The following is a 13,666-nucleotide window of genomic DNA, read 5'->3' as shown; positions in this document are numbered from 1 at the left end:
GAACCTTTTTAGCAGAGATCAACCTCTCTTTAAGCTTCTTCTCCCTCTTTATCTCAGAAGCAGGTTTGCGAATGGTTTTCCTTGGGGACGCTCGCAACCAAGGGCCATATTGATACACTATTTCAGCATTGGTTTCGCTAGCCTCATCTTTGTAAGAAACTAAGAACAACTTGACTCGGTGTGATCCAATCTTCCACAGAAAAAGCAAAATTCATCCAGACGTTCGTACTTTAGCGTCACCCACTTAGAGCTTGCAGTACCTACTGCCAAGAACAGGCCCCTTCTCAGAGGCTTTCCTACATCGATCATCACCTTCATCCTCACAAACTCGCCCCAACCTAAAGGATCCGTATCATCAATTTCCAGGAACGTGCCAGGAAATCACCAATTTCGATCAATGTCTTCTTGTTCCTTTTGCTGAAAGGAACATCCACCAATCGCACCCACATAGGGGCATGCTGGAAAACAACTTCAGAGGGTTGCTCTTCACCGTTCATCTCCCTAATGACAATTAGTTTCCCATCAAAGAACCATGGGCAACCATCGAGGACCATCTCTCTGTCAGCCTCACTATAGAATTGGAAAACAAAAAGGTTCGGCTCCAACATCTTAATCGAAACATTATCGTGTAACTTCCAAACCGAGATCAAAGTTCGTTTCATAGCCTCAACATTAAAGGGCTTAGAGGTCAGAAGTTTTCCTACCAACAAAAGAGCAATTTGATTATTTGAATCATCATCGTCAACAGAATTCTCACCAATCACTTTCGACTCGTCATCCGTTAATCTAATTTTCTCAAAATCGTTCAGTAAATCCTCTACCATGGTCAGAACATAATTTGCAGGGGAAAGCAGGAAAATTAAGCAAGAATTGAATGATTGAGATCAAGGAAATCAAGAAAACGCAGCAAACCCTAGGCGAGGGACATACGAACCCTAGACGAGGGACTTCCTCTTATGAGAATTAAAAGTGAAAATATTAGAGTAAAATTAACATTAATTACACCAAACGACGCGTGATTTTGTCATGCATTCCTAACTTAATACCATTTCAACCAATATAATTATTCCTTATCTAATGCCCAGGGGCGCTCGTTAGCTTTTGGCTGCATCGTAACCTTAGTGAGTGGCTGAGTGCTGTTTCAAAATTTAAATTGATTGTTTTTGAGAAAGATGATTAGTAGAAACAAGGTACAAAACGTCAGAACTGAATACTGGGTAACATCCCATTTATTATTTGATTAATACAAATCTAATCTAAGCAATCTATTAAAACAAAAAATGCAGATATTCAATTATTGTGGTAAGCCAAGAATTACACATACAAAACAAAAATGCTCTTTTTTTTTTTTTTTTTTTTCTTAGGGGAAAGGGGGGTTATGCTATAAAACAATGTGTACATCTCAACTACATGAAAAGAACCTTCAATTACACCAGAGCAACACAAAACCAAGGATATAATATAAAGAAATTGGGAGTATGAGACTATCGGAACTTTCAGAAATGCCATCCCTAGTCGAGCTGTTGCTTACTTTTAGTCCTTTTCATCTTTGCCTTAAAACGCGATTTCACAAGTAAAGTTTTCACCGTATTTACGAAATTACCAATAGCCATCAAAACCAAGAGAAATCCACAAAATACAACCTGCCAAAGGTACAAGTACAAAAATGCTTAATATAATCGTATTATCCCTTCCTGGAGAACACACGGACACAGAAGGTAGCTCACCTGCCATTCAGATACAAATCCAACAAATGCTGTTTGAAGCAACAATGAACCAACATATGCCTCGAAACCCTGAAATTTTAGGCAGATTACATAAATTCAAGAGACAGTCTTCTTCGTCAAAAAAAGATAGTCTTCAACCAAGGCTGATCTTTGTCAAAAATCTTAGGATACAACTCATCCTTTCATTCACAAGCATGCATCAACATTACTCATGTCAATCTCACTTAATGAGAGAAATAAAAATATAAATTGATTGCCTTCTATTACAACTTTTAATCCAGCAGTAGCTCAGTATCTTAATATTCAGAAGGGGCTAGATTGAAGAAGGGAAGGGAAATATCTCTTCAGAATAGAAACAAACTTTCATATTTCTTCAAATTCAGCCTGATAATACAACCAATAAAGCAAACAATATATCCCTCGCACTTTAAAAATCCCAAATAAAGATAATTTTTCCCACACTCAAAAACTGCGTTACAAACATGGCACCAGTAATGCAAGGGTTAAAAAGTAGCTGTATGAACAAAACATCACAAGTTTTGTAAAATTTTATGATCCTCGCAACTGAAATTAACTCCCACTTCCCCAACAACAAGATGACAGGCAAAACCAGCACCAAGGAATGACATCCTTCAATTTAATCACACTTTCACAAGACAGATACCAGCCATTGACATTGAGAGATCAATATCCTACAGAGGACTCCTTATCAACTATAATACCAATGTATCATTATTTAAATTCTTGGTTTTTATTTAGTTATTTTTTATTTTTAGAAGAATTTTTTCTCTGAATGCTATGTCTGATAAAGGAGGAGAAAGCATGATTGCCATGCTGTTCTCTATCCGGATTAGGGTGGAGTTGGAGTTTTTGGCAATAGAATGTTGGAGCCTTGGAGGTAGTGGAGAGAGTGGGAGCTAAAATATAAGTCATTAGTCTGGTAATCTGAGACCCCACTTATGGGATTAAGGCTTTGATTGATGACGAGTTTGGTAGGCAGAGAAAATAATTTCCCAAAGCTACATATGGAGTTATGGACTAATGGATTCCAACGAAACAATTCATTTGGAGCAAATGTTCTGGTATCTTCCCCTCCATAGCTATGGAGTTATGGATTCCAACGAAACAATTCATTGGAGCAATTGTTATGGTATCTTTCCCTCTATAGCTATACTTCATGATCCCCTGTTCCCCCCCCCCCCCAACACACACACACACACACACACAAAAAAAAAAAAAAAAAAAAAAAAAAAAAAAATCTTCCCTACATAATCACCCAATATTTGCAAAGTAAAAGCCTAAGCATGTCACCGTGTTCAGAAAACTAAGCACTGTAACACCAAATGAAATTTGAAGCTTTTATTTTATACTACGTAATATTTATCCTTTTAATTTTATTACATTCAGGCAGTTTTTAATCTTTATCCCTGATAGTTGATACAAGTCATACAACATGCAGCAATTTACAAATATAATTATAAAAAATCTCTCAAAAACAGTAACATTCCAATTACCTGCAAAATAAAAAGTATAGGGCAAAGCAACCAAAGCTGGCCATGCTCTCCTGCCGTTTCTCCCCACACAATATCCATTCTCTTTGCCTGAAATATGTCAGAAGGTAACAGTGTAAGACTACTACACCATAGAGAGAGAGAGAAAGAGAGGTGACAGCTAAAACAAGTCCCCCAAGCCTAACAATGGGATACTAAAAGATTGCTAGACACAGGCCCCCACCCCCCCCCCCCCCCCCCCCCCCCAAATCTAGTGAACATTATAGCAGTCCACCACTCCACTCGTAGAAATCCCATAGGAATTTCAGTTATATTATTTTCTTAAGACATCATTGATATATCCCATTGTTACTAGTGAAATTCATAATTTAGTCTCAGATTATTGACACGTCACAACTCACAAAACTACTCATTGCTGCATAAAATGATAACCAATTAACCATATTAGGCGTTGAGGCATGCTCAAGAGTAAACTTAATAATTTATCCCGTAACTGAATGGTTGAAGTACAATATGCAAGGATTCAGCCTAAACCCGATATCCGCTTCACTTATGCTAGAAGGCCCAAGAATTAGCCAGAAGAATGCTGAGTTGGAAGGTTGTTAGAATCAGTTTTGGGGAAGAGGGTAAAATAGTAATCTATAGAAAAGTTTGTTATGAGATTGTTATTTTGGCTGCCAATTCTGCCATGCATTAGCTGTATTTAAGTTTGTTTTATGGCTTAATTTTGGGGTATTAATAGGTGATTGGGTTAGGGGGAATGCATCAGGAGATTAATTAAGAAGTTTGTTTTGGGAGAGGTCTTTCCTCTCGAAAAAAGGCTTGTATTGTTGAACACTCTGTTTAATAATACTACTATCATTCCCTTGGCTGCCATTGTTTCTATCTCTTCTAGCTTACTAACTTGCTGTTTTCATACTAATCTCTAGCACAATATAAGCCAGGTTATTCCAATTCATCAATTCAAGCTGTAAACCTACGACAGCCATGACGCAGAACATAAGAGCTATGAGATGTCCCTCCCATGAACCCTAAACCATTATTATGATCAATTGACCATGGACCGCAAGCCCCTTTTATTTTTATTTTTTATTTTTTATTTTTTTTATGACTACACACAGAAGAGATATAGATTATGTGATCAGAAAATCAGTCTAATATGTGAAAAGTGATGAAGGATGAAGCCTATGAACTACGTGAATAACATTACATCAGAAGCATAGTATAAGCCTTACTGGGAGCTCTATGGTGTATGCTAAGATTGGCTCTTTAGTTGCAATGATTTCATTACACCAATTGTCATTTATCACACTTCTCGTCAATCTTTACTACAGTGGCACGTTAGCTGGAACATCTTTGAAACAAACACCTTATGTAATTGCAATTAAAGTAGGATGATTGAGGCTGCACACCTAATACATGCGCCTGTTCCTAGGTATCCATGGAGCCTAGACACAATATAACATGCAGCCAATAAAGTCTTAATGGAATGGGTGTCCAAGCTTCATGCTACTAACAAATTCCTGAACATCCAACTTCACATATTCAAGCGAATTCAGGGAATACTATCAATAAAAAAAAAAATAAATAAATAAATAAATAAAAACACATACCTTTCCAAGTGCAATACGAGTGTACAACCTCTGCCGTTGATATCGGTTTTGCAATAACATTGCAACTCCTTGCATCATGGCCCATTGTAGAAAAAGTTTTACCCCTCTCTGGATGACATTGACCATGAGTTAGAAAACAAACAAGAAATAATCAAGTTAAAAGCTATAGGTTGCAATAACGACCAAGCCCCTCGACACACATATCTATACTCCACTTTCTGCGAGAGAGAATAGGACATCATCAATAAGGATGCGATACAGCTAATATAGTTCCCTTCAAATTATACAGCTCCAAATGTATTCAAAAAGACACATAACAGTTCCAGGGAAAACAAACAGATTTAATTCATACATGTCCTTGAAATGCAATGCATTGTTCTTAGGGAAAAGGTACCAAAGGGGGAGTCCCCTGTCCCTCTAAGGTCCAACAAGTTCAGCAAACTAATAGCAGATTCTATACAAACTCATGTATGTAAACATAAAACATCCCATGCAGAAGTCAATAAAATTAATAGTTCATTGACTCACGGCCTGCTCATAAGTTTGCCATAAAGATTCACTTGTGTTTGGTAAAGCTAACATCACTCTTATCAGGACACCTAATAGTTTGAAACTATGTAACACAGAAATGGAAAAGAATTTTCATTTTGTAAAAAAAACAGAAATGGAAAAGAATTTTCATTTTATAACTCTATCATCAAAGATAGAGTTATAAAATTGCTAGTTCAAATTACATTATCAACATGATAGAAAAATACATTATTCTGCACTCAACTCTCTCCCACTGGTCTGCAGTTTTTGGGAAACTCTATAATACTGTAAAATAAAAAAATAAAAATAAAAGTTGGGGAAATTTGTTAAAAATCAAGTAGTTAAATATACAGCAACAAATACACCACAGCAGGATCTCAAGTTGCAATATCAAATATACCATATACATGAATCAGAATCAAGCTGTCACATTAGGCTTATCAAATAGACCATGGAGGAAACATTTTAAGTCTTGTTGGTGTAAAGCATGTAAAAATGAGATATTCAAGTTCCATAGACGAAGTTACAAAAACAAATATCTCCAATCAAATTCTTGAGTATTCAAGTTGAGATTCTCAATTGCATTCTTTTCTCTAATTTTTTTTTCTTTTCCTTCAAAAGCATTGCTTCTGATAGACCTTAACAGTGAAGAACGTTAGAATATGCAGTTGAATATCCACTGATGTAGCAGATCAAATCATTCTGTTACAGATGAGATGTGAATTTCATCACTTAAGCATCTGTTAAAGAATGGAATAACATGGTCCATCAAAAAAAGTATATATAAAACCATGAAGCACCCTAAGAAGACTGACCTGCTTCTGTGCACAATCAGGTTGGCCTTTAATTTCCCATGTAAGGCTCACAAGGGCCATCACCATTGCACAATAATGATGATATATCCACCTGCAAAATTAAAACAAGGTTACTAGAGTCATCTTTTAAATCCATTTACCTTATAATGAACTTTGCAAAGCTAATGGAACACAAAGAGAAGGCCCCTTTCCTTTGGATTCTTGGAGGGGGGAAATGGAATATTAAAGGACAATGCAATAGAAATAACGGAAAAATGCTACCAGTGAACAGAGAATCACCGTAAAAAAAATTATAAAATTTGTGATTTTACTGCTGATATGAGCCAAAGACTCCCTTGTACATATAAATCAAAGTATTAATTGATTTTCACAGCACAGCAAGCTCCCTAGCAAATCCTTTACGTAATTTCTTTCAAGTCATAGATTGCTGAGCAGTTTAGTGTACTTGGTTAGGATATAGAAGAATAAATCAAGAAAATGATTTAAGTAGCTCCATCAGATCTTATACTTGCATTTTGGCTTTGGTGCTTCGATATTATTCAAGGGTTGTTCAATTTAAAGTGTTCCCCGGATCTTCCCAGTGTTATTGGAAAGAGAGATTTAGATAATTATATATATATTTGTAAAAAAAAGTTTTATAACAACTTGCAAGATTAGACTGTTAAATGCCTAGGTAGCATCAGAAAGTTGGCCAATTAGAAATTAGTTCAGTTACATTTAAGTATTTAACCACTCTTTAAAATGGTCTTCAGGCCTTATAATTTTGCTGAATGAATCTCATATACTGCTGGCATATACGGTGCAAATATTGCCTCTTGTTCTCATCATTGGTCTAATAACACCCTATGTATTAATTGGGTAGGGGGGGGGGGGGGGGGGGGGGGAGGGGGGAGGATCAGGGAAAGCCACCAGTCCACATTAACAAACAAGACAGATTTAAGGTCTAAAATCTATCTACATTACTTGGATAGTTGGATGTAAGATATACAAAACAACTAATCCATGATTTACCGTCAATGAATAATCTTTAAAAGGGCAATGCAGCAGCTAATAACTACAAAGGGCCAACAAATAACATCAGATGCTTGGATATCACACAGCCTAAAAAACTTCCATTTCAACTAGACTCTTAAAAGACCAAAAGATAAGGATTGATTATTTATCCTCATAAAGATATTAGATATTCAAAGTAAGATACAAAGCTGATCACACCCACCTAGTTGATACACAGTTCAAAATAAGCAAAATCAATTCCCAGTCATCAAATAACCCGCATACAACAATGTGTCAATAATGGCTTTCTGGTAAATAAACCCATAGACCTACTAAATTCCCTGTTTTCTCCCTTTCTCACTCTCCACCTTCTAAAGTTCTATCCTCGCCAATTTCTATTTCCCCAAGTGATCAATTGCAATTTTAAAAACCACTAGTGTCACCTTTCACTACATATATCACTTTCAATAATTATCAAGAATACACTCGCTGCAGCCCATAGGTGGCTTGCATCCATAGACTTGCAATTCCCAACAACAGAAACCAATTCATCACTGGTATATCAGTATACAGTTAACATTGATTACCGCCAAATTTTTGGGGAAATAATCCTTTAGCATGCGCAATAGCCAAATATCACAATTTGTTAATTGAATAGATAGGTTTATAGGCTTTCGCTAAGATTTTAGTTTAAATATGTAGTTTGATTTCTTGTAATCTATCACTACATTAAAACAGCAGTTATATATATACACCCCTTCTTTTTCAGTTCGTAGTTTGACTTATATATATATGTATACCCCTTCTTTTTCACAAGTAATTGTCGATAGTCATTTCTTTTAGAGCAGTCGCAAGAAGGAAACAAGCTGAAATTTTTACCATTGAAATAAAAAATAAGCAACATGAATTTATGTAAAGATATATCACATCTATCAAGGTGACAAACATTCCTTATAGCCGAGGAAAGGAAATTGTAAAGAACAAAGAATATATGACCAAGAGACAAATCATAAAAACATAACATAGCATTTCAATATATCTATTGTCACTTGGCTTCCCTCAAATAGCTAAAATGGGAGCTGATTATATCAATCTTAGGTGCATAAAGGTAGCCAGTAAAGCTCTCTCTGAGAAAAAGTGGAAGAAGGAGCCAAAAAAAGAGAAAAAATGAAAAAAGCTTAACTAGCACTATTTCTAAGATACAATCTAAGCTAATGATCAAATTTAACCTCATCCCATTAGGAAGTTTTGACTATAAGAGCACCATGAACTGATACAAATAAATCCATTAAAGCAGCATCCAACTCAAGCAAGACAATCTCATTAGAGATTTAGAGAGCTAAAAGGAACAGAAACAGAAACTTTGAGGAAAATGACTAACTAAAAGCTCAAAAACTCAAATTTCTATACTATACAAAACAAGCAAGCCAGCAATACACAATCAACTCATGCACAATTTAAAGAGTTAACTTGAACTGGAAGGCCCCAGCAAAGGAAAATAAATCAGCAAGACTTGAAAGAAGAAAAGGCAATTACCATGGACGAATATCACTCCCGTTCACTCTCAAGATATTCTCTCTCAAAGCCAAGCCTGTGTAAAGGAATAAAAGCCAGGCCTGACAAAGTACAAAAAGAGCATAAATAAAATTAAGCAAACGATGAAATAAAACTGACGCTAAGTAGCTGAATGTAGCCTGTACCTGATAGAGTTGAACTGGAAAAGCAGGCATGCAGCCATCCCACATCCAAGATCTAAGAATCAGTAGTATAGATGGAAAAAGAAGAAACAAGTAGGCAGTTCTATCCTGCTCAAACAAAGTGTACAATAATTATTAAACTATACCCCAAAAGATCTTTAGATAAATAAAATATTTAAAAAATAAATAAATAAATAAAAAGGAATGTTTGAGAAGACAAAAGGACAATAAATGGATGCACTTAACACATAAATATAGCTATCCATTAGCAGAATGGGATTCATAGATGCAACACATTATACAACATGATACGAAGTAATTTTTATTGCAACACAACACACAAAAGTAAAACTCTCACTTGAGACCTTTTGACTATTTATTACTCATGCAATTGTAAAAACCAGATTATGCACATGTGAGGTCCACAACCCTGACCAAGGTAGGAACATCTTCGCAAAATTGGGTTAACACTATGTTAGTACAGATTTGTATAATTACTTTATTATGAAAACTTCCCTTAGACCAACACTATTGTATGTTCTTTGGTCCTTAGCTATCCATTTCAAACAAAAAGATAATTTAAGATTTTGCAACACTAAGACAATCTCATGATCTCATCATCATTCACTAGTTTCACACTTTCACTGCCACCAACCATAAAGTAGGATATGTCTCTTCCCACCAAGTTGTATATAGCCCCACTTAGCACAATCATGTACATAGAAATAACAATACAGAAATGGATTTTTTATTTTAAATAGATAAATAAAATGCATAGATATATAACCATAGAAAAATTAACAATTTTAAAACATAAAAAGGAGAAAAACTATGTTTTTTTTTTTTTTTGGATAAACATAAGCTCAATATGGATCCAGTCCAGTACCACAGTATTAAAAAATAATAATAAAATTAAAAATAAATAAATAAAGCATCAAAATCAAACACAGATGCAACAGTTGTCTTTTTTTTCTTAGAAAGGGAGAAAAAGTGATAAAACATCAAATGTAAACGTAGACCGTTGGCTTGTAAATTTAAATTGCTAAAACAAGAGAATACATTAGCAACTTATTGTCTAGTTAACAAACTATGAGTGGCAATTTAGGGTGATCATCAAAGCTAAAGAAGTTCAAATGATGTGATGCAAATGACATTAGACATCTAGAAACCAAAAGTTGTTAATCCAATTTCTCTATCTCTTCCATCTTTTCTTACACCCCTCACCAACCAGGTAAGCAAACCCTCCTAGCAAGTAGCAAGAACTAACTTAAAATCCATTTCAAAACCATTTTTTATTTTAATAGACACACGTCGCCAACAAAATGAAGTAAACAGCCAAATCACATTCAAAGATTAATAATCATGCAAGTACAGCTAAAAATAAGTAAAAAGAGGTTATCGCAGGTAGAGCAACCACTACATAAAAATAAAAATACGGAGTACAAAATTTTGGTACTCCAGTGAAATACATAACACTCACAACCTTCCTCCCCTCTGACCTCATTTTTCTAAATTTTCTTTTTTTTATAATTCAAATTAGATTGTTCATTGTTTCATGCACCTTTTTCAGCCTTTTAAAGGGTAACAAATTTGGCTCTTGGTATTCAAAACAACAATGCAGTGTGTGTGTGTGCGTGTGTAGAACTTACTTTGTAACTATTGTACTCCTCTTTGACTTTCAACTTGACATCCTTCCTGATAGCTCGCACATTAATAGGACCAAGAAACCTCTTTAAAAACCAACCTATCAACAAGAAAATCTCATAATTATTCACCACAATAAGCAAAGAATATAGAATCAAAGTGAGAGAACAAAATGACACACACTCTCAACTTTGCCAGGAAGGAAAGATGAAGCATCTCCATCAACCAGGATACAGTTTGCTCTATTCAATTCATCCTCAAGCTGCACCAAAGAAAATTTATTAATTACATCAACAAACAACAAGAATACCAAATCAATTCAACTCTAAAGATATTGATGTATAACCTTCTCAACTAGCCTGGGATCCATGCTATTTGTGAGAGAACTGATGGAGGAACGAAGCTTCGCAATAGACTCATCGAGTGAACGAGCACGTTGTCGAAGTTCTTTCTCTTCCCTCGATGACGTCGAAATGAATGATGCTGCCGCTTCTTGCAATTCCTTTGCTTGCTCCACCACTCTCCCCACTTCCTCTTCAATTGTTGTCTCTGATTGCTTTGTTTGATCCCCCATCTGAGCGATCAGTTGAAAAAATTGTTTAAGTTCCGTCTATACTCAAGTGCCCTTTGATTTGAGCTGGAAAAACAAAACAAATTCAGAAAGAAAAACAAGTATAAAGGAAAGGAATAAAGCATGATTGTCCAGGGTGTTCACATTGAAAAGTAGAGATAAAATTGAGTTATTTTTGTTCCATTGGTGACTGCTAGGTTGAAGGAACGGGGAAATCATAGTGACATTATGCCTGATTGCGTAATACTCCTAAACTACATAGACATTAAGCAAATGATCTACCAAAAATTTAACAAAACCACCAATACATCAACATATAAGCAATAAGCATAATGTCTTAAAATTCAATGCACACTCCGGCAAGATTTTCACTTAGCAAGACAGTTTACAATCTTCGAATTCGCTATCTGAATACAGTGTAATGGTAATTCACTGTATAACATAAGAATAAGGCTTCTTGATAAATCCGTCTATTACTCTATAATATACATTGATAAGCTCCTTACTAACGCCACAAGGGCAGGTGATGAGTGTCGATCTCAGGATCCCGGGAACCGGGAGGGAAACTCTAACCAACCGAGTTACTCAATCATAAAATAATCAATCCTTTCAAAATCTACACTCGAATTCATTCGCATTACCGACATTTACGACCCGATACCAAACATTTATTTTTACCATTTGCCAAAAGGCAATGGCTTTCTATATTTCTCAAAAGGTAAAGTTAAATAAAGTAGGAAAAAAAAATTATGTTCATTATTTTCTCTAGTGATTATTATTCATTTCTTTATTTTCAATTTACAGAAAATTGTACGAAGTACACTATACTACATAATGTGATAAACACAACATAAATCACAAAACTTACATTAATTAATTACTCAAAATTAATAAAGAACTCCAACTAATTTGAGCATATAATAAACATTAATTTCAGAAATCAACAACCTAAAACCAAAAAATCAATAAAATACCTAATCTAATAATAATAAAATAAAATAAAAAATTAACATAGATGAAAAGTTAATTACCTTTGATAAGAATTAGGAAGAATGATAATAATTAGAAGAAGAAAAATCTAGTAACTTGCGTTGCAACCGTCCGCCGGAAAAAGAGGTGGTCGGATGTCACAAACTCGCCGGAATTCCGTCGGAATACGGCAAACTCCGGCGTGATAAAATCGAGGAGTAGTGGAGGTGAGAAGACGAATGAAGAGGAGGAGAGAGAAAGTGAAAAGAGAAGTCTAGAATGTTTTGTGTGTTGAGTAAGTTGGGCCTTGGTTGAGTTAATTCAGGGTCATGCCATTTGGACTTCTTGATTTCACATAATTCATCTATCAAAAGTATTTGCTTATTTACGTATCATATCTTCAATTTTGGGTATATCACTAATTCACTATATTGTGGTCCCAAAATCTTGGTCACCCATTCAACATATTTAAGCCAGCATTTAAGCCTCATTATTTATTTCCGCCCGTTTCTAAATACTCGTAGGTACTTGGAACATTTGTGTCTTTCGTTATTTTAGTGATTGCAACGGTTGATTTTTTTGGAATGGGACGGCTATTATTTCATTGTCTTGGCTAATTATGAAGTACATCATAGGTGTATTGATTAGTTCGTTTCAGGTCATTTTATTGTTTACATGCCTTCTTATGCATACAATGTGCTCAAGTACATCTGATAAAACTGACTTGTATCTGATATGTTGACTCGGAATATTCGATTTGAAAACCAAAATCTACTAGAAATCACTTGATCCAATTTGAGCTAACTCGAACAGACTTGATAACCGATGTTGATAGTAACAATTATTTTATCAAAATATGCATATTGGCAATAGAATAGAGAATGACTTGACTCCATCCAAACGTATTCAAACCCAAAATCAACTCAAAATGGCATGACCTGAATTGACATTATCTGAATAAAAATAAACCGAATGATCAATAGTTACCTCTGTGCGCAAACACATTTGTTGTGAGTATCTATAAACAAAATGAATTTATTTTTGTTTTTGAACTATCAAAGTTTAATGTCACATCAAGTGATTCTTCTGAAGTATTAAGATTGTTCACACTTCCATTGAATGATTCAACAATATGTTCAAATTTTCAACAAGAACTTTCCATCTTGGTTACAACACTTTCTCAAAAGCTAGCCTAGAGAATATAATGTAACGCCAACCACCTACAACATAAATAAATCTAATTACTTCAAAAGCGAACCTAGAGAATATAATGCAATGCCAAACCACCTACAACATAAATCTAATTACTTCTACCTAAAAAGTAAGTGCTTTATAAAAATTACTAATTAATCCTTGTTAATTAAAAAGAAGACTCCCTTAAAAAATTCTAGCATATTTTACATATTATCAACATTAGATTAATTTTTTTTACTCTTATTTATAAAGAGTCATAGGACTAAAGATGTATCATCCATTCATTCATTCATTAAGAGTTCCAACCACCATCACCAACTCACCATACGTACTAGCAAGCTTAGTAAAAGAAATTAAAATCATGGCAACTTCTACCAACATTAAGAAGATTGGCAGTGAAG

General features: G+C 34.8%; 1 protein-coding gene across 2 annotated transcripts; it reads right to left on the bottom strand.

The window, feature by feature from the left end:
* Positions 1-1,203: 1,203 nt before the first annotated feature.
* LOC145636273 (uncharacterized) lies at positions 1,204-12,389 on the bottom strand. 2 transcript variants are annotated; one of them, XM_081687785.1, is made up of 11 exons: positions 12,134-12,389; positions 10,878-11,168; positions 10,715-10,793; positions 10,537-10,631; positions 8,891-8,995; positions 8,727-8,806; positions 6,198-6,288; positions 4,852-4,959; positions 3,242-3,328; positions 1,728-1,796; positions 1,204-1,643 (listed from the first exon to the last, which is right to left on the bottom strand). In XM_081687785.1, exons 2-11 carry the CDS (start codon positions 11,103-11,105, stop codon positions 1,512-1,514), a joined length of 1,074 nt encoding a protein of 357 aa, XP_081543911.1. In that variant the 5' UTR covers positions 11,106-11,168; positions 12,134-12,389; the 3' UTR covers positions 1,204-1,511. The 2 variants fall into 2 exon arrangements, with proteins under 2 accessions (XP_081543911.1, XP_081543912.1); XM_081687786.1 differs by having other exon boundaries at positions 10,878-11,105.
* Positions 12,390-13,666: the final 1,277 nt, after the last annotated feature.

The sequence above is a fragment of the Chenopodium album genome, chromosome 6, assembly GCF_948465745.1.
Source record: "Chenopodium album chromosome 6, dcCheAlbu1.1, whole genome shotgun sequence".
In the NCBI taxonomy this organism is placed as follows: domain Eukaryota; kingdom Viridiplantae; phylum Streptophyta; class Magnoliopsida; order Caryophyllales; family Amaranthaceae; genus Chenopodium; species Chenopodium album.
This window is presented reverse-complemented; position numbering and strand designations above follow the sequence as displayed.